Consider the following 18745-nt stretch of genomic DNA (forward strand, 5'->3'; position numbering starts at 1 on the left):
AAGGTGTGAGGGTGGGGAGGAACTGCCTCTCAGGCAGCACCAGAAGGAAAATGGTACAGACGTGTGAAGAGCCTGACCTTGTGGGTTCAGGAGTGGATGTCTGAGGGGAGGAATGATTGGAGAAAAAGGGTCAGGAGGACAGATAGGCTCCAGTGTCACCACAGAGTGATTGGACTTCATGTTGTTGGCACTTCCGTGGGTGGCCCTTACTTAGAACCTGGGGTGGTCAGACCAACCAGGCCTCTGATGGCTCCTCCCCCACCCTCCTCTGCCTGCCCCCAGGAGATCGACGGCAAGGCCCTGCTTCTGTTGCGCAGTGACATGATGATGAAGTACATGGGGCTGAAGCTGGGGCCTGCACTCAAGCTCTCCTACCACATTGACCGGCTGAAGCAGGGCAAGTTCTGAACAGGGAGGTGCATCCTAGACAACTGAGTGGTCAAGCAGATGGGGTGTTCTTCCCCCATGAAAGAGGGCAGTCAGCCCACTCCCGGGTGCCTCAATGGGATTCCGGGCCTCCTCAAGACTCCAGGCTGTGTGGAGCCACTACTAGCCCCTCCTGCCATGATGTGTCCTTCCATGAAGGACTGAAGAGGGGAAAACATGGGGCCCAGGGCTGGCACTGCTCTTCCCCTCAGCCCTACCTTGGCTCTGAGGTCCCCTGTATTTATTTCTCAAGTCTGGCCAGCCTCTCTCCAGGAGTCTGGACTGGGCGCCTTCCAAGTGATGGGGAAGGAGCCAACCCTGGGGCCTTGGAAGACAGGGCCTGGAATTGGCAGTGGTGCCCAGTCCCCTCACCACCTACTAGGCCTGGTGTGGCACCCCATTGCCCCACAGCTCCTGCCTTCTCCCACCAGCTCCCTAGACTCCAAAATGATGGTGCAAACCTCTACCTTTAAAAAAAAAAGATCTTTTCTTATTGTTAATTTATTGTTTCTGGCACTTGAGCAAGCCCTCCAGTTCATAGTCCTCGCACCTTGGAGCCTGGGTTTCAGGAGGTCGGAGAATGGCCCGCCCTGGCCCCTTTCCAGAGGACACTACCTTAGGGAACTTGCTTTTAGGGGTGGACAGACCGCAGAGCCTTGACCACATCACTCAGCATGGGGAGGAGAGGGTCACTGTCAGCTTCCCCTCCCTTCCCCCACTGGGGTCTTTGCAGCTCCGAGCCTCATGTGCGGGAATGTGAGCCCCCGCCCTGCCACATCTACAGACAGTCCTCGACCCAAGCTTCTTGCCCTGACCAGAATTGCTACCGAAGAAGATTGGGCCCAATGATTTTAGGCCCAGGAAGCCCTAACGTGAATGGGAGGGAGGGGTCTCCAGGCTGGAGTCTGGCTCCACCCACTCTGCTGTCCATTTGCTTCCTTTGTAAGCAAGTCTGCAGCAAGCTGCCTCTGCTACCATCTGGACTTATTTTATGTCGATTTGTTTATAAATAAAAATCAATATAGATGCCAGTGTCCTTTTAATCAGTTGACGGCTAAAACACTGTGCCTCCACTAGGCAAGTCACTCCCCTTCTCTTGGTCTTAGTTTTCTCATAGGTAAAATGAGGAGCTTGGGCAAGATGTTCCCTAAGTGTTCTCCTAATTCCAGCAATCCCTAAAGAACAGGCTGTCTGCCAGATGCCCACTGCGGACCCAGCATTGTGTAAGCCCCCGGGGAACACAGAGTTGGGGTCCAGTGTCTGCCCTCAAAGGGCTTCACACTGGTAGAGCTCAACAGTGGTGAGCACAGGGGGTCCAAGAAGCCAGAGCAGGAGGGAACAATATTCGGGTCAGCTCCTCTGAGGAACCTCCCCGTCTGGATTCATGTTCATCCTCTTTGGGTGAGGAGAGATGCAGGCAGGCCCAGCCAAGTCAGGGCTGCACTGAGCAGGGGCTAGATCCCAAGTCCAGGGCCACACACCTCTGTTTATAATGGGGGTGTAGGGTTCAGGGGAGGGGAAGGTGTAGGGAACAGCAAAGGAGTCCAGGGTAACCTAATAATGAAAATAGCTAACACTTTGATAACAGAATGTGCCAAGCAAACTGCTTTACATGAATTATCTTATTTAATCTTAACAACAAACCCATTTTATAGATGAGGAAACAAACTTAGGTACATAGCCAAGAAGTACCATAGTAGGCATTTGAAGCCAAGTAATCTGACTCCAAGGCCATGCCCAGGGTTCTAGCCAGTCCACTGAGTTGCTGTGAAGCTTTGGGCAAGTCATTTCCCTTATTTGGGTGCAGCTGGCTATGAAGGTTTGGCTGAGATTTCTGCGGGCACTGCCAGCTCTGACCAGTAACTGGTTCTGACATCAGAACAGACTTATAATGTCTTGTTCACTTGGCCACTGTGAGGCTCTGACTGTGGTCACTGACACAGTCATGGTCAGAGCTGCCAAACCAGAAGAGGTCCTGTTTTCCACAGACTCCTGGACATTGGGGTATGTTCATTCAGGGTACTCCCAAGAAGGGCCTTACTAAACCCTGCTAATGAACTTTTGGATGTGACCCTTACCCAAGAGACACAGGGACTGAAGGTAACACCAGATACGTAGGCATCCAGACATGCTGCAAGGCTGGGCCTTGGGGTGCAAAATGACACCCACCTCACCCTACCCCTGGGCCACCAAGAGTATACAGCTTAACTCAGAACTTATGGAGGGCTCAGTGTGCTAAGTTCTTTATGTGCATTATCTCATTTAAACCTCACAACAACCCTGTAGGATAACTACCATTTTCCCCCATCTTTCAGATGGGAAACCGTAGCTTAGGTTATTTATCCAAAACTCCATAGCTAATAAGGAATGCAGTACATTATACTGCAGGCAGCACCCACCAGAGGGCCTTTGTCTTAGAGCCAACTAAACATTCAAACTCCCTTAGGCTACCCTGGGCATCAGATTCACTTTGAAGGCTGTCACACAGGAAACAGCCTGCCAGCAGGACAGCCCGAAGCAGTCTTCTATGTTCCTCTTCAGTGGGGTAGTACTTGCCTGTGAGAAAAACGAAAAAACAGCAACCATTGCCGTCGAGTCGATTCCAACTCCTAGCGACTCTACAGGACAGAGTAGAACTGCCCCATAGGGTTTCCAAGGCTCTCATTACGGAAACGGACTGCCACCTCTTTCTCCTGCAAAGCAGCTGGTGGGTTCCAACCACTGACCTTTTGGTTAGTAGCGCTTAACCACTGTGCCACTTGGGCTCCTTGGTAGTCCCTGCAGCAGCCCACAATCACCCAGGAGCTTTTCTTGGTTCCCAGGTGACAGCTTAGGTACAAGGAAATGAGACATAAGGGAAAAGTGAGTTCACCTTGGCTTAAAAGCGTCATGCCCCAAGGGAGCCAAGATCTTTTTTTTTCCTTCTTCTTTTTCAATAGTTTATTTTATTTCTGTTGTTGATAATATACACAGCAGAACATACGCCACCAATTCAACAATTTCTACATGCACAATTCAGTGACATTGATTACATTCTCCAAGTTGTACAACCATTCTCACCCTCCTTTTCTGAGTTGTTCCTCCCCCATTAACATAAACTCACTGCCCCTGAGGTTCCTATCTAAGCTTTCGAGCTGCTGTCGTCAGTTTGATCCCATATAGGTAGTTCTTAGAAATGCACAATGCTCAAGGCAGACATTCTTTATTAGTTAACCTAAACTATTGTTTGGTTTTAAGAGTTCAGTGGGTATTTTTGTTGTAAGGTTTAAAAATTATCTCAAGGCCATTGTTTCAGCCTCCACGGACAGCCAGTATCTCTTATAACAACTCCGTCAGCATGGTTTCTGGGGTTCTTGCCTAACTGAAAGTCATTATATTCAGGAGCCTAAAGTTGTGTTTTTTAGTAAGTGTTTATACTTCATACGTACTGGAGGTCCAGGTGATTTACAGCCAGGAGTCATTTTAACATAAGCAATGTTGCCTTGAAACAGTTGACATTCTATTTTTATCTGGTTTCCAGAGAAACCGAACTAGAAAGGTGGTAACCAAAGTCAAATTCCCCTGCAGGAGGGGAAAGGGTTTGTTAACCTTTTACTCAATTACCCTAACCTCTGTGGTCAGAACTGAATGTTATTTAAGATAAAACAAACCAAAAAAAAATCTCAACTTTTGAAATTGTTTCACAAAGCCAAGTCTTCTAATAGTGACTTCTTGTTGTTGGGTGCCATCAAGTCAATTTTTGATGGATAGTGACCCCATGTGACAGAGTAGAACTGCCCCTTAGGATTTTCTAAGCTATAATCTTTACGGGAGCAGATCGCCAGGTCTTTCTCCCACAGAGCCACTGGGTGGGTTCAAACCGCGAAACTTTCAGTTAACAGCTGAGCTCTTAACTGTTGTGCCACCAGGGCTCCTTAATAGTGACCTAGAGTCATCAGAAAAGCCAAACTGGCCTCAGGCAGGCCCAGTGCCCACGTGAGAGACCCCTCCATTGACTCAACAGTCCAGCGGCCCCTGTGGTGAGAAGGCATTTGGGAAAGTGGGACTGGGGAACAGAGACCCCATGGCACCAGCTTCATGTGCCTACCCTTCACACCATGACAGGGAGAAGACATTGACTCCAGTGCTGAGGAGCATCAGGAGGAAAAAAAAATGCTTCTAAGGGATAACAGAAGAGTTTGGCTTCCACTTTGGGCTGAATCCAGGAAAGGACTGGGCATTTTCCTGGAACCCTTTGCCCCCTCCACAACCGGGGCCCCTCCCTGCCTGTTGGCCACTCTCCTCTCCACTCTATCTCCATTGTCCCGGCTCTCTGCCCTGAGCCGGAGTGTTGGCAGCACTCCATGTTGGCATCTCTGTGGAGCTCCCTGAGCTCCTTCTCTGGGATGTGGCACTGGTGGATACACTGTCCCTGCCCTCACGCTGGGTGCTACAGTCTGTCCTCAGGAAGAGCCCAAAGGTGCTTTACCCCTCCTGGACCACCACCCCTTCTTACAAGCAAAGCTCAAAACGTGGAAAGCCCTCTTGCCTGGGAGAGTCCAGACTCTCCTCCCCTTGTGCCTCAGCTTTTCGCAGCCTTCTGACTCTAATACTTACTTCAAATCATTGGATCTGGTCTTGCCACCATGTTCCAGGGAAGCGTTACTGCCTCGAACTTTTAACCCAGGAACTATCACAGCCAGGCATCAGAGCTGCTGTATTTGTGCCTCCGATACCAAAGCCACTGCAAATGCTCACAGAGGCCAGCAGCCAAAAGGTACTGAGCGTACAGATCCTGGGCCAGAGCCACTCAAACATCAGATACCCTGTGGAGGGCTGGGGCTGGACTCTGAAAGGGGGGTCGGTGGTATGCAAAGGGAGGACTCATGTCTGAAGAAATGCTGACTTGGCTCAAGACTGATCCTGCAGTGACTTGGGTCCCAGAGTCGTGAAAATCATGTCCACAAAACTCCAGAGAGTTTGCTCTTCTCTGGCATCCTGTCATCTGCCACATAATGGCAGTAGACTCTGCCCTGAGCTCATTCCCCTTCCCTATCCCTCTGCCCCTCGGCTGGGAGCCCAGGTAGACATCCATCCCTGCTGTGGTTTCAGAGACAGCAGCCATGTGGGCCACCAATGGACACTGGTGAAGAGCAACAAATGTCCATTCTCCAGTTAACATAAGAAGAAGCATTTCCACAGCCTCCCTCTGCCTCACTTCTGGGCCCCACCTTGCATTTGTAAAGGAAACCCTGGTGGCGTAGTGGTTAAGAGCTACAGCTACTAACCAAAAGGTTGGCAGTTTGAATCTACCAGGTCCTCCTTAGAAACTCTGATGGGGCAGCTCTCCCGGTCCTGTAGGGCTGCTATGAGTCCGAATTGACAGGAATGGTTTTTTTTTTTTTTTTTTTTGCTTTCGCATTCATAAAGAACCTTAAAGGCAAGTTTGTTTTTTTTCTCAAATGCCAGATGAGGTTTGTGAATAAGGTCACAGACACCAAGTGAGAGAACTGAAAGGGCCGCTTATCACATGCACTGAACTCCCGTCTGCACTGCCCGAGCTCCCCACAGGGCCCCGTCAGTACCGTTACCAACCCCCAGCAACACAAATAACCCAGTTCAGTTGCAGTGCCTTTCTGTATTTAAAATATTTCATAAATCTATTTAGTACTTACAGTGAAAGGCAGTTTTTACCCCCACAAAAAAAGCTGAACTGATGTTCAGCTCACATAAGGTTATCAAAGATCCCAGAGCAAAATGTAGTAGAATGGTTTAAAGAAATTTCTGGTAAGAGTGGTGGAAGTTTTGGCACTTAAACCAGGTTGGGAAATTTCTTGTAGAATAGCTGCCTGGTAGCAAGGCCTCTAGATTGGGAGGAGGATGCCGCAGTATGTTCACGGGTGTGCCCTGTCAGAGTCCTCTTCTGGCCACCTGTCTCTTTTCTGCACAACTCACATGACTTAACAGCCTCAGGAGTTAACAGTGTCAAAATAGCTACGGCCTCAGTTGTACAGTTGCTGTGAGAGAAGCTGGGGATGGCAGAGTCAGAATGAAGGAGAAGAGGGCTCTTGTGCTGGGGGCTGGGGGAGAAGCCTGAGGAGCCATCATTCTGCAGTTCTCAGGGCTGTGGGTGCAGAGATGAGTCAGAGGTGGGTGCGGCTGACAGGGCAGGGTGGCAGGTGCCACAAGAGCACGGGAAATGTGCTGGCTGTCTGCCTCCTGGGCTCCAGCACCTGGCGTGAGGCTTTGCACCCTCAGAAGATCAAGAAATACAGTTCAGCTGAACTCAAGGGGAGGGGGCCAAGAGATGGCGTCCCCTGAGGAGGAGGGAGTAGAAAATAACTGCAGTCCATCTTTTAGCTCCTTGTATCCAGGATATTCACTCCTATCCGGCCCAATAATAACCAAACCAGAGGAGCCTCTCTAGTCTTCCAGGGCGACCCTTCCCTTGAAGAAGTCCAGCCCCTATCCCTCCAGAATGCAGGCTATCGGATGCCTGCCTTCCCTCCATGAAAGCCCAGGTTCCTTGGCCTCCTCCCACTTCAGACCAGCACTGCAGGCTCTCCACAGTCACCTCCCACCTGCCTCTTGAAGCTGCTGCCCCCAAAACACAACTAACAAAAGGCTGGGGAGGGATGACAGGAAAGGAAAACTTAATCCTGGCCCTTAGCTGTCACTGTACCCACTGGGCCTTGACCAGGGCCCCCTGGAAGTCCCTGCTGGCTGGCTCTCCCCAAAGCCTCACAGTGCCACTATTTGGGGCCTGGCGTTCTTCTGTGCTCCCATACCAGACTGTCCTTTTGCAAGTTCCCCACCCAAGTTTCTACCTCAGTCTCTAAGGGAAACAAAATCCAGTAATATAATGGCTGCCCACAAGAAAGGCAGCCTTCTCTACACTGTCAGCCACTGCCTTCCGGGTCTGAAACATCTGCCTTTGAACTCCACACTCCACCCCCAGTCCTGAGGCTTCCAGGCAGTGTGGGAAAGTGCTACGTTATAGCTGCATAATGAAAAGCACCTGTCAAAGGGTCATCCCCAAGAAGATTCCTGCATTAATTAAGGCTTGTGTGTCACCCATGACTTGGTCCCTGTCAAGCAGCAGGTGACAACCCTGTCCTTCAAAAGAGACAGCAATGCTTGATCTATTCCTCAGAGGTCTTCTGGACAGCAACCTCTGTCCTGGGCACAGAGAAGGGCCTGGTGCTAGGGGAGCCCTGGAACCAGCCCTGTGTTTTCTGACCCATCCAAGGGGAAGCTGGGCCCACCAGTGCGAGGGGAGCCTGGGATTGGCGACCAAAGGGGAGCTGGGAGCTTTGGACTGGGCAGCGGGCCAAGAGAGAGGTGTGGCCTGGAGAGATGTGGCAGAGGGAGGAAGTATGTCTTCAGCCATGGGATTCTAGGATCTGCCCAGAGGGAGCCTCATGGCCAAGGTGTTACGAGCGGTGGGGAGGTAGCTGTATCTGCTTGGGCTGGGTGGGAGGTGGGGGGATGGAGGAGGAGTTTTCCTTTGGACCTTTGGCCAAAGGAAGGCATTGGCTGGCCGAGAAGGCATTGTTGCCCTGCATGAGATCACAGAGGTAGTGAGTGGGCCCCGCCCACTTCCTCAGCCTGGTTCTCGCTGTTCACCGGCCAAGCTTGAGCATGGGGAGCTCAGGGCTGGTGCTTCCCCAGGAACCAGCAGGACATGAAGGTCACAGGCCTCCCCTTTCCTCCTATTCCTGTTGGCCCTAAATGCCCCCACCCCAGCCGTGGTGGCCCACAGGTCCTGACTGCCTCAAGGATCCGATCTGAAAAGATGCAGGCCGGTGGCACCTACCATGCAAGCCGGAGGCCGGGTGTGTGGGGGTGAGTGGCAGGGGTGTAGCAAGGGTAATGAGCATGGGGGGGCAGTCTCTAAGTTGTGCCCCCCCCATTTCAAGATGAATAGATGTTGATAGTGGGGATGCAACAGCAGAAACGCCTTCCCACTTTTTGTCTGGCTGCCTCAGTCAGGCGCCTTTCATATTTGTGGCACCTTGGAACGTCCGCGCCTCGTCTGGCACCCCCTTGGACTTGCGCCTGGGGGCAAATGCCCCCCCAGCTCCAATCTTTTTTCTGCTCTGCCTCACTTCTGCTCTCTGGGCCCAAAACGGAGGACTCAGTCTAGACTGTTGTGCCGTTGAGTCGATTCCGACTCATAACAACTCCATGTGACAGAGTAGAAGTGCTCCATAGGATTTTCTTGGCTGTAATCTTTATGGAAGCAGATTGCCAGGTGTTTCTCCTATGGGAGCTGACTAGGAGTTCTTAAAACATGGTCCCTGAACCTCCTACAATTGCATGTATATGTGCATAAGGCCATTTTTCATGGGAGGGGGCCATAGCTTTCATCAGTATGCCAAAAGCATAAAAACTCTGCTCTAGGGCCTTCTGCTCCGGCCCTGATTCTTTCAGAGCATCTGCTGGGCTCAGGCTGGGTTGCAGACCAGTCAGGGAGAAGCAGCAATGGGCCCTCTGGGCAATCCTATCCCAGAAGTGGGCTTAAGGCCTCCTTTGCAAAAGGCCCTCTTTAAAAAGTTTCTTCGGTGCGTGGAGAAGCAGTCGTCTTCTGGTGGGCAAGAAACATTGAGGGCACCTACGTAGGCGAGCCTGTGGAGAGGGGCAGGTTGGGCAGGGAAGACAAGATTTCTGGGGCTATAAAAGAACACCGGTCTGGTCCCATCGGCCTCTAGCTCTTTGGGCATAAGGCCTCCCCTGTGGGCCTCAGTCTTCCCTTCTGTGGAATGGAGGGGCGAGGCCGCATGCTGTGTTCACTGGTGCAGCCCTGCGTTGACTCTCCTCTTTCCTGTCCTAGGCCTCGAGTAGGTGGCCAGCCCCTTCCTGCTGGCCCTCTGCTCTCCCCCTCCCTCCATGGCCCTGCCCAGCCCCTACCAATCTGTGAGCCTCCCAGGAGACTTGGTACCCCCTGAGTCCCCCTGGGAGGCTCTGGGCCCAGCTGAGAGGCCAGAGCCCTGGGAGGAGCAGCCAGTGGTGAGAAATCGCAAAATGCCTTCTGAGGGAGACCCCTCCAGAGATCCCCAGGAAGAGACAATGGAAGCACAGGTGCCGGAGCTTCCTATAGGGCCTCTGGGCGAGCTGCCCCTACAGGTGCCCCACACACAGGAGCCCCTGCCTGAGGATGCAGACCCTGCAGCGGCCCCCACCATGCACACTCTCTATGTGGGCCACCTGAACCCCCAGTTCTCCACACCAGTGCTCACTTGCTTGCTGCGAGACACCCTGGAGCGGCTCGAGGTGCCTGTGGCACGGGAGCACATTGAGGTGGTGCGGCGGCCTCGGAAGGCCTATGCAGTTGTGCAGGTGGCCACCCCAAAGTCCACCCTGGCCTCGCTGCCCTCACGCCTGCAGGTGGCCTCAGAGGAGCACCTGATCCTCAAGGAGCTGGCGGCCCGAGGGAAAGAGCTGGTGGTGACTGAGGGCCGGAAGCCCTCTCACCGAAGAGAGGTAAGTAGGCTTTTCCCAGGCCACCAGGTCCACAAGGCCCAAAGCCTCACCCAGGAGAGAGGCCTGGGTGCAGATGGCCTGTGCTGCGTGGGAGTGGAGGGGTGTCTTGTTGGAGCTGGGGACACATCTGCAAAGTTGGGGGCTGCTACTGAAATGATCATGGCCTGAAGCTGGTGGGGCGGCAACCACCCAGAGGGTCACTGACCCTCACGGTTTGCCTCCAGTCTTGAAGCACATGGTAAGTGGCCCCTCTTGTAAAAGGCCAAAGTGTGGGACTCCTCCCTGGGTCCCTTTGCTTCCCTTCCTCTGGGCTTGGGCACACAGGGGCCCTGATTTTCTCCTTGGCCCACCTCATTCAGTTGACAAACACCATGCCCACCTATCCCAGGCAGTAAGGCAGAAGTTAAAGGTGGGGCCCGGCCCTCACAAGGGAGCCCCCATCTGTGAGCAGAGCCAGATATAGCCAGTTGGCAAAGCTGCCACGTGGCTGCCTCGAGCTGGACGAGGAGACAGGAGGCTCCTCGCTGCTCTGCACTGCTCTCCAGGGACAGATTCACAGCGGAAGTGAAATCCAAGCTGGGACTCAGAATTTGACAGGCTCCTTAATGGGGAAGGACATTCCAGACAGAGGGATGTTGCGCAAGTTCCTTTTGTTTGCAGAAGGGAAAGCCATTAGGCATCCCTGGAGCTCAGGCCCAAGGCTGCAGGGCACGCTGAAGAAGACAGCTGGCACCCACGGGGCAGGCAGGGCTGGGAGATCAAGGCGGAATGGGGCTGAAAGGCTGGCTTTTAGGGGGCTAGCAGGGGATAGCCAACTCGCTGTGGTTGTAGTGAGTCACTCCCTGAGACAGGTGATTTTGGTTTTCCCTTTTGGGGCCAGGGGGCAGAGGTGGCGGATGAAACTGCCATGGTGTTTAAACTATTGCAGAACTAAACAGACCTGTGTGCCTGATGTCCTGTTTGTAAGAGTTTTATCTTGTTTCTAAAGACAATCTTGGGGAGCTGCAGGGCTTGTGGGGGTATGCCCCTCATCTCCATGGCCAGCTGGCGCTGGGCTCCCAGCCCTGTAAGCCAGTTAGGGAGGCCTGCAGGCAGCCGGAAGCCATGGAAAGGCTGTAGAGGGGAGCGACTTGATGTGACTTGCATCTGGGGTCAGTGGGGAGGATGATGAGTTGGGGTGAAAGAGCCTGGAGGCAGGGAGGCCAGTGAGGGGCTAACACGGTCATCCAGGGGCCAACTGATGAGGCCCAGACTAGAGAAGTGGCCATGAAGCCCCTCATGCCCAGAGTCCTCGAACACACAGATGAGAGCCCAGGGAGTGGACTCGGGAGGGGCAGAGGAAGGGAGTGATTCAGGAGGACTTGTCAATAGTCAGGAAAGCGATAGGCAAAGGTTTCAGGGAGATTAGGAAAGGATGGGGTCTCTGTGGCCCCTCTCAGTTCAGGGACCTCGGGGCGCTAATAAGACACCTCCTGGAATGATCCTGTCCTGGGCCTTGGATTTCTATCCAAAATCCAAGTGGGAAAAGATTGGTCCACAGGTGTCCCAGCTCCCAGCTGGGAAGGAGACGTCCTACCATCACCCAGTGGTAGAGGGCCAGCTGGGCAGGGGAGGAAGCAGCTGCTAGTTTGAGCCCTTGACCCAGCTGATGCGTCTGGCCCTCCAGAGGTTTCCAGCATTGGCTGGCAGGAGGGGTGGGCAGAATTGGATCTCGTGGTCAGGAGGGGGCATTAGGAGGCCCATGTGGGGGCTCTAGCAGTCTGGCCCTCACACCACCCCAGCAGGGGCTCCGACTCTTGCCCTGCCCCCCACACCCGTTCTTGATTCCCCCCCTCCCTCCCACAGGAGGAAGACTGCGGCCTGAGACTGGGCCCCAGCGCTGGCGCTAGCCCGGACCACAGTGGGAGGTCGTTGGTCCCACCCACAGAGACCCCGCCCAGCCTGTCCTGGGCCTCTCAGAGACCGGGGGTCCACCAAAACCGGCCCAGCGGCGCGCGCTCCGACAGCGCCATCGTGCACCAGGAGATCCTGGGCCAGGAGAGGCTCTTCCAGGGCGCCTTCCTGGGCAGCGAGACACGCAACGTGGAATTCAAGCGCGGTGGCGGCGAGTACCTGAGCCTGGCGTTCAAGCACCACGTGCGGCGCTACGTGTGCGCCTTCCTCAACAGCGAGGGCGGCAACTTGTTTGTGGGTGTCGAGGACAGCGGCCTGGTGCAGGGCATCCGCTGCAGCCACCACGACGAGGACCGAGTGCGCCTGCTGGTGGACTCCATCCTGCAGGGCTTCAAGCCCCAGGTCTTCCCAGACGCCTATGCCCTCACTTTCATCCCCGTGATCAGCATCTCCGCCACCAGCGTCCCCCTCAAGGTGAGCCTGCGGGAAAGCAAGGTTTCTGGGTCTCAGCTTTTGTCATCTGTCATCACTTAACTAATGATGCGGGTCATCTTCTCTGCTAAGCCCAGAGCTGAGCGACGCTGGCCTAGGAGGGTGCGACGGGGAGTTGGGGGAAGGAGGACTGGAGAAGAGGCTGGCAGGAACCCTGCCCCCACCCCACCAGGCTCCCTAAGGAGCCAGTGAGCAACGCGGCAGCCGCTTAAGCGGGATTTGGGGCTGCGAACTGTCAAGTGCAGCGCCCAACTGTTGCCCTCATCAAGGTGATCCGTCTGCGCGTGCACCCGCCCAAGGCCCAGAGCGAGCCGCAGCTCTACGAGACCGACCAGGGGGAGGTGTTTCTGCGGCGCGACGGGAGCATCCAGGGCCCGCTGTCCGGCAGCGCCATCCAGGAGTGGTGCAGGCAGGTAACGAGGCTCCGCGAGGAGGGCAGGTGGGAGCCTGGCGGACTGCAGGCTCCTTCAGCCGCTCCCTGAGCAGTCCAGGGCAAGCCGCTGTTCCCCTTGGTCCTCCATCACCCACCCAGTACACCGGTTGGGGCGGACAGGAATAACTCACCACATCCTGTAGTCCACTGTCCCGTGCCTGGGGGTGAGGGTGAGGCCCTGAGCACTCTTTCAAAAGTCTATATGCCACCTTCCGTGGTGCCTGAAATACCCCTCTGCCTTGGCTTGAGGGTTAAGACATTCCATCCGTGAGTGGCTGGGAGAGGGGGGAGGTTACACTATTTTGAAGTTACAAGAAAAGTGGAGGAGTGGGTGATGCTTCTTAGGGGAGGTATGTGAGAGAGGTGGCAGGTCCCAAGGAAAGGCCTCTTCAAGAAGGAAATCAAGTGCTGGCAAAGCAGAGAGGGGCAAGGGGCTGACAAGGAGTGAGAAAAGGACTTGGCCACAGGGTGGTCAACCTGCCCCTGCCCCTGGTATTTGGTGAGGCTGCAGAGGATGGGTCCACCCCAGGGGCTGGGATGCTGGCAGGACCCTCACATCAGGCAGCCTCCCTCAAGACCCCAGCGCCAACTTGGTCAGAAGTGGTGTCATGGCCAGGGGACCTGGCTTCCCCACCTAACGGTGCCAACATGTTGCCCAACGGCTGTGAGCAAGGCCCATCAGGCTCTGGTGGGGGGGTTTGGGGGGCAGGGTGTGGCCAGGCCTGGGAGGTCTGCTTCGACATCTGCTTCTCCAATGTCCCTTCAGAAATGGATGGCAGAACTAGGCAAACTGGAAGAGAAGGTGAAGGTGTTGACGGTGGAGAGGGAGCAGCTCCAGCGGCAGCTGAAGCAGCACTGGCTGACCTCCTGCACCTGCTGTGTCCTGTGAGGCACGCGAGCCAGGGCGGGAGGGGCCAGTGCTCCACACAGCAGAGGTGCAGTACTTCCTACCTGCGCCTGAATCCTGCCAACAGACACTGTCTGGGCTGACCAGGGAGGTGGAGCTGCTCAGAGGTGGCTGGGATGGGGCTTCAACCCTGAGCAACCCAGGTCTGGGTGGCTAAGAAATTGCTCTTAGCACAATCCCCACAGAACCCTCACTTTCAGAAAGAACTTGGCTACCCCAGGACTGAGCTGTAAGGGAGTGTCCCTCTCCCTAAAACGCTGGTTTTGACTGCACTGGGATTTAGGACTCCCGTTGGCTAAATGGGACTAGAAAGGAATCTGGCATCTCCCGCAGAAAGCAAGGTACATTCAGTAACTGGTTACAGGGCAAATAGGCCACCCTGCAGCCCTCATCCCTGACTTGCTGGAACTTATGATTGTCAATGCTCCTTAATAAATCATATGCACCTGGGGCAACGATGGTTCTTTCTAGGATGCTTGGCAAGCCTGTTAGGTACAAGTGGGTCATGAGCCCTTGTGTGCAAAGGACAGCACCAGTCCTGGCTCTGACCACAGAGCAGTTGGGCTCCAGTCCAGCTCTGCCTTAAAGACTGGGTACCTTGGGGCACATTGCGATGCCTCTTTGCTTCAGTTTCCTCACCTATAAGGCGGGGGTAATGTCTACCTCAAAGGGTGGTGGTGGTTGAGAAAGCAGTGGGTGGTGGCACTTTATCATCAGGTGGGTGCCCTGTCTCTCCAGCCCATGGCACAGAACAGCCCCTGCAAAGGGAGGATCTGACGTCCATTCCAAGCATCCCCCACCACTGGAAAGGATTCCTTTCCTGGCCTTTCCCCTGCTGTCTCCACCAGCAGAGCCAGAGACACTATTAAAACCAAAGTCCAATCATGCCACGCCTGTCTCGAGAGCTCTGCAAAAGTTCCCCATCTGTCAAGAGCAAAGGCCAAACAATGGCCTACACAATCCTCCATGACCTGGCTCACCTGACCTCAACTCCTCAGTTGGCCCCTTTTTTGGCCACTCCAGCCATTGTTGACCAACTTGTTTCAGGAGCTCCTGCCTCAGGGCCTTTGCACTGGCTGCTCCCCCCTGGAATGCTCTTCCCCCCATACCTGCATGACTCATTTCCTCTCCTCTTTACCTTCAAGTCCATACTCAACTTTCCTAACCACCTTATTTTAAATTACACCCCCCTTCCCAGCACTTCCACTCCCCCCTTTTCTGCTTCCATCTTTTTCTCCATAGCACTTGTCACTATCTGACACACTGTAGCGTTTGTCTGTTTCCCCTCACTAAAATACACGCTATGGGGGATGGGGGCTTTGAGTCGGCTTTGTTCACTTGTATAACTTCAGAACCATATGCCAGGCATATGGTAGACACCCAGTCAATATTTGCAGAATGAAGCAATCATGGGTACTCCTAAATTTGGGGTCTCAGGCCCTGGAAAATCATGGAACCCTGTTGAACAGGTCATTTCACAGGACTGGGGTTCCATGGCCACACTATTCACCAGCAAGGTGACATCTACTGAGCCATCCACAACTTGTTGTGAGACTTGGTTTTCCTACAAGATACAACCCCTGCTTTGCCATCACTCAAACTGGTTACAGCAACCCAGTGTGAGATTGGATGTGCCTCACAACAGATTATCAAACTCCTGTCACTCACCCCACTGAGCTACCCGTGTCACCAACCACAGGGGCCGAACCAGGTTTTTCAAAGACTGTTTGGGAACTGCATGAACAAAGGACGCGTTACTCAAGAAGTCAGAGGAACAGGCATTTCTGAGCACCATCCACATCCTGAGCACCAAACTAGCTGCTACCCCAGGCCTCATGGGGGGAAGGGAAATGGGACCTCAGCAATCCCCAAAAACGGCAAACAGCCTGTTTCTCCAAAGGGAGGAAGAAGTCATATTTTAGTTCAGCGGCTCCAGTCGGCTGTGAGCCTGCCCAGATCACCTGGGTGAGGGGTTTATTGGAAGGACCCGGGAGAAGTTCTGCCTGTTTCTTCCCTACCAAGGAGAGGCCTCTGAAGGCTGGGCTGCAGCGAGGGTGGCAGGCCAATGGGGCTTTGCAAGCCCTGGAGAAGCACCTGGGGTCCCTTTTCTCAGAAGGGATTGTAACTGGCCAGCACACATTAGTCGGCTGAGGCTCTCTCACAGGTAGGGTGGAAACACTGATAGCCAGAGGCTTTTTCAAACCAACCACACCCAACCAAATGCCCACTGTTGTAGGGAGCGCTACTGGCACCAATGGGCATGTCACAGTGCTCAGTTTGGGCAACGGTTTTTTAAAAAAGTGACTGAAGACTGTCTGACAGGACCACCAGGTGGGAAAAGAGGCTAACATTATGCCAAATCAGCCACAAAGTGCCAAGACAATTTTGAAGACCTTTGTATAACTGAAGATGTTTTATTTTAAACGTATGAGAAATGGAAGGCAGACAAAGGCAGCTGGGTGGCTCTTGATCAGGAGGCAGGGAACACTGACTTCCAGGCCTTGAGGGTGATGGTGGCCTTGGGCTAGGGAGTGGAAGGATAAAAGGGAGCCCACTTCTTTTCTGGATCTCTGTGATGTAGGCGCTGGGCCAAACGGTGAGAAAGGAAAAACATTTTTCTCCCCAGCCCCCAGTGTCAAATTTCAATGTAGTAAAGACCATGGAGCACTAAGCACGCTGGGCATCTGGTAGACAATCAATACTTGCTCAATGATGCAACCACAGTGACTCCTAAATTTGGGGTCTGAGGCACTGGAAAATCATGGAACTTGTCAAACAGCATTTCACAGGACTGGGGTTCCCTGGAGCACGCTTTAGTCAATCCCCTCACACTCCTTCAGTCACCAGGAGTAGGGATAGACAGAGAAGACACCAGCTGTGGGACCCCAGCCTGAGATCTGAGCCCCTTCCTTGGACAGACTTATTTGCAGAGGACACTGCTCACCTGAGTAGGTGTGCTCAGTGACTAGAGGGTGAATGGGTGCTGGATGTCACCCACACTCCACAGGGAGCACAGACTCAACAGCACTAATGTCACTTTGGAGGAAAAAAATCCTCCAAGATAGTGACCTTTATCTGCTGGGCCTGTACTCAGAGGGCCGGGGGTGGAGGAAGAGCCGGTGGTTAAAGCAGTCCTGCTGGTTAAGGTACAATCTTTGGTCCACTGCTCCGTGGCTACGTGGGTGAGGTGCGCAAGTCCAGTGCCGGGCAAAGGGAAGGGTCTTCATAATAAATACTGTCCATTCTTTCCCTTTTCAAGGTCAAGCAGCATACCCAACACCATGACTTTTCATCTCTATCATTCTATGCTGAGAACCTCTATTTGAAGGCTTTTTGGAAAATTCTGGTTCCTATTAGAAAGACTCCTCTCTGAGTTTCTGAACAAACGATCACTCACTGAAGGCTGCTCACTCGGAGGAGAGCCTGGCACCGAGCTCAAGTGACGGCACACAGGCACATCCCGCATCCTGCTTAGACGTTTCCATCTGGCCAAGGAGAGAGAATGAAAAGCAAAGCATGTCTCTAGTTCTGCATTATTTATTTCTTAAGTTAGAGAGTACACATAAGTCCAGCCAGAACACGGTAGGCATATAGCTGTGGCTGTTGTTACATCACGCTAAGAAAATAGCTTTTCATATTGCATTTCAACTGCAGTAACACCATTCTGGAAGAAAGACGTCCCTTGAGCCAAAGCTGTCTATATATAAGGGTTTTAGAGGCAGTTTCCCAAAGATTCTTTATTCTTTTTTAAAGCAACCCCTTGATACAAGGAGTGTTTCCCAGCCCCAAGAAGAGGAAGCGTGGCCAGAGGCATGGGGGTTTAAAATCACGCTTCAGAGAGGAATAGACTTCTTGCCGTTTCATGCGACATCAAAGTCGACTGTCCCATTGGACAAGTACCAGCCACAGTTGGCACTGAAAGTCTCCATAGTTCAGGGCAGTGTCGAGATTTTGACTCTGGTTTCACTGCTCTTAGTGGTAAGCAATGCCCTCAAGTCACCAGCACCAAAGTGTTCTAAGTACTAGCTAAGCGTATCTTTCCGTGCTTATTAAGTCCATGTGGCACTTTTTAAAATGGCCCAGGCATCCCAGCAAAAAGCAACAGGTAATGCACTCGAATCCACAATGACACGAGGTAGTTGGAGAAACATGGTGATTGAGGGGGTGTTCTGTCAGCCCCCGTCCATCATCAGCTCTCTTCCAGACCTGCTGCTGCTCTTCTCAGAAACTCCAGAACTGCACAGCAGAGTGTCGGCAGGCAGCACACCGCGGAGGAGTCAAGACACACGATGGACATGCAGTGACAAAGTTTTCCAAATACCATTTCCCCCGTAATAAAATAATTTTAATAAAAACATAATTTAAAGGAAGTGTCAAAAGCTGAGTGTAAAATCAAAGCTGTAAACTCTGTCAAAGTTCAAAGGCTCTCGAAGAATCATCCCTGTTCAAAAAAAAAAAGCAATTTAGCAATTACATGATATCCGATAGGGAGACACATTAGGAGTTACAGTCGGCTGCCTGGTAAACCATGCCTGCTTCTCACTGAAGAACAGCTATAGGAGCCTAGTGTGAGTAGAAACTAAAGCTGTATTTCCTATAGAAGCATACATTTTCAAGATCTTACATCAACTCCGGCCTGCACAGCAATCAGCCTCTCAACAATGCTGACACAGGGTATTCTCGACTTAGCGAGGTAGTTAAAATTCCGTATAATTGACCAAGTATCTGTCTCCTTTACTGTTGAAGTTTCCTTTCTCTTTACATCAGTTGCTTAGACTGTCAAACAGCCTACATTACATCAGACTATCTGGTCGAGGGGAATAATAAGTTCATCTGTGTGAAATGCTTACCTGGTACAAGAGTAAGCAATGTGATACTGAACTACTTCTCACACCCACTCACATACTTCAGGTTATCACAGGCCAAGTGGCTAATCAACCAAGGCAGAAGGCAAAACACGTGGCTCATGTGAACACGTGGCTCATGTGATCATGCAGCTCAGACCAGCACAGAGGCCTGCAGGTAGGTGGTGAAGGGCGTGCAGGATTCAGGGAGGCCAGCCTACCCGAAAGGAGCCCCGGTGATGCAGTGGTCTGCTTCCGTAAAGATTACTGCCTTGGAAACGCTATGGG

At 53.0% G+C, this 18745-nt stretch overlaps 3 protein-coding genes across 16 annotated transcripts in view; 2 read left to right on the forward strand and 1 right to left on the reverse strand.

Moving 5' to 3' along the window:
- SCMH1 (Scm polycomb group protein homolog 1) overlaps window positions 1-2966 on the forward strand; it is a 240650-nt gene extending 237684 nt beyond the window's left edge. For all 12 annotated transcript variants that reach the window (XM_023727153.1, XM_023727151.1, XM_023727152.1 and 9 more), the window contains one exon: window positions 283-2966. In XM_023727153.1, coding sequence (XP_023582921.1) covers window positions 283-408 — 126 coding nt within the window. In that variant the 3' untranslated portion in view covers window positions 409-2966. The remainder of the gene's footprint in view (window positions 1-282) is intronic.
- Window positions 2967-9467: 6501 nt separating this feature from the next.
- SLFNL1 (schlafen like 1) lies at window positions 9468-13622 on the forward strand. The gene is made up of 4 exons (XM_004372079.2): window positions 9468-9888; window positions 11734-12255; window positions 12543-12686; window positions 13473-13622. Exons 1-4 carry the CDS (start codon window positions 9475-9477, stop codon window positions 13593-13595), a joined length of 1203 nt encoding a protein of 400 aa, XP_004372136.2. The 5' UTR covers window positions 9468-9474; the 3' UTR covers window positions 13596-13622.
- A 3320-nt stretch (window positions 13623-16942) lies between these two features.
- CTPS1 (CTP synthase 1) overlaps window positions 16943-18745 on the reverse strand; it is a 31907-nt gene continuing 30104 nt past the window's right edge. For all 3 annotated transcript variants that reach the window (XM_004371883.3, XM_023727162.1, XM_023727164.1), the window contains exon 19: window positions 16943-18054. The gene's annotated coding sequence lies outside the window, so the exon portion shown is untranslated. The remainder of the gene's footprint in view (window positions 18055-18745) is intronic.

The sequence above is a fragment of the Trichechus manatus genome, unplaced genomic scaffold (genome assembly GCF_000243295.1).
Source record: "Trichechus manatus latirostris isolate Lorelei unplaced genomic scaffold, TriManLat1.0 scaffold00015, whole genome shotgun sequence".
NCBI classification, from domain to species: Eukaryota; Metazoa; Chordata; class Mammalia; order Sirenia; family Trichechidae; genus Trichechus; species Trichechus manatus.

Coding starts and splice junctions, on each gene's coding strand:
- SLFNL1 (XM_004372079.2), top strand. CDS start 9,475: ATGGAAGCACAGGTGCCGGAGCTTCCTATAGGGCCTCTGGGCGAGCTG. Junction 9,889..11,733: donor AGCCCTCTCACCGAAGAGAG/GTAAGTAGGCTT, acceptor TCCCTCCCACAG/GAGGAAGACTGCGGCCTGAG. Junction 12,256..12,542: donor CCACCAGCGTCCCCCTCAAG/GTGAGCCTGCGG, acceptor GCCCTCATCAAG/GTGATCCGTCTGCGCGTGCA.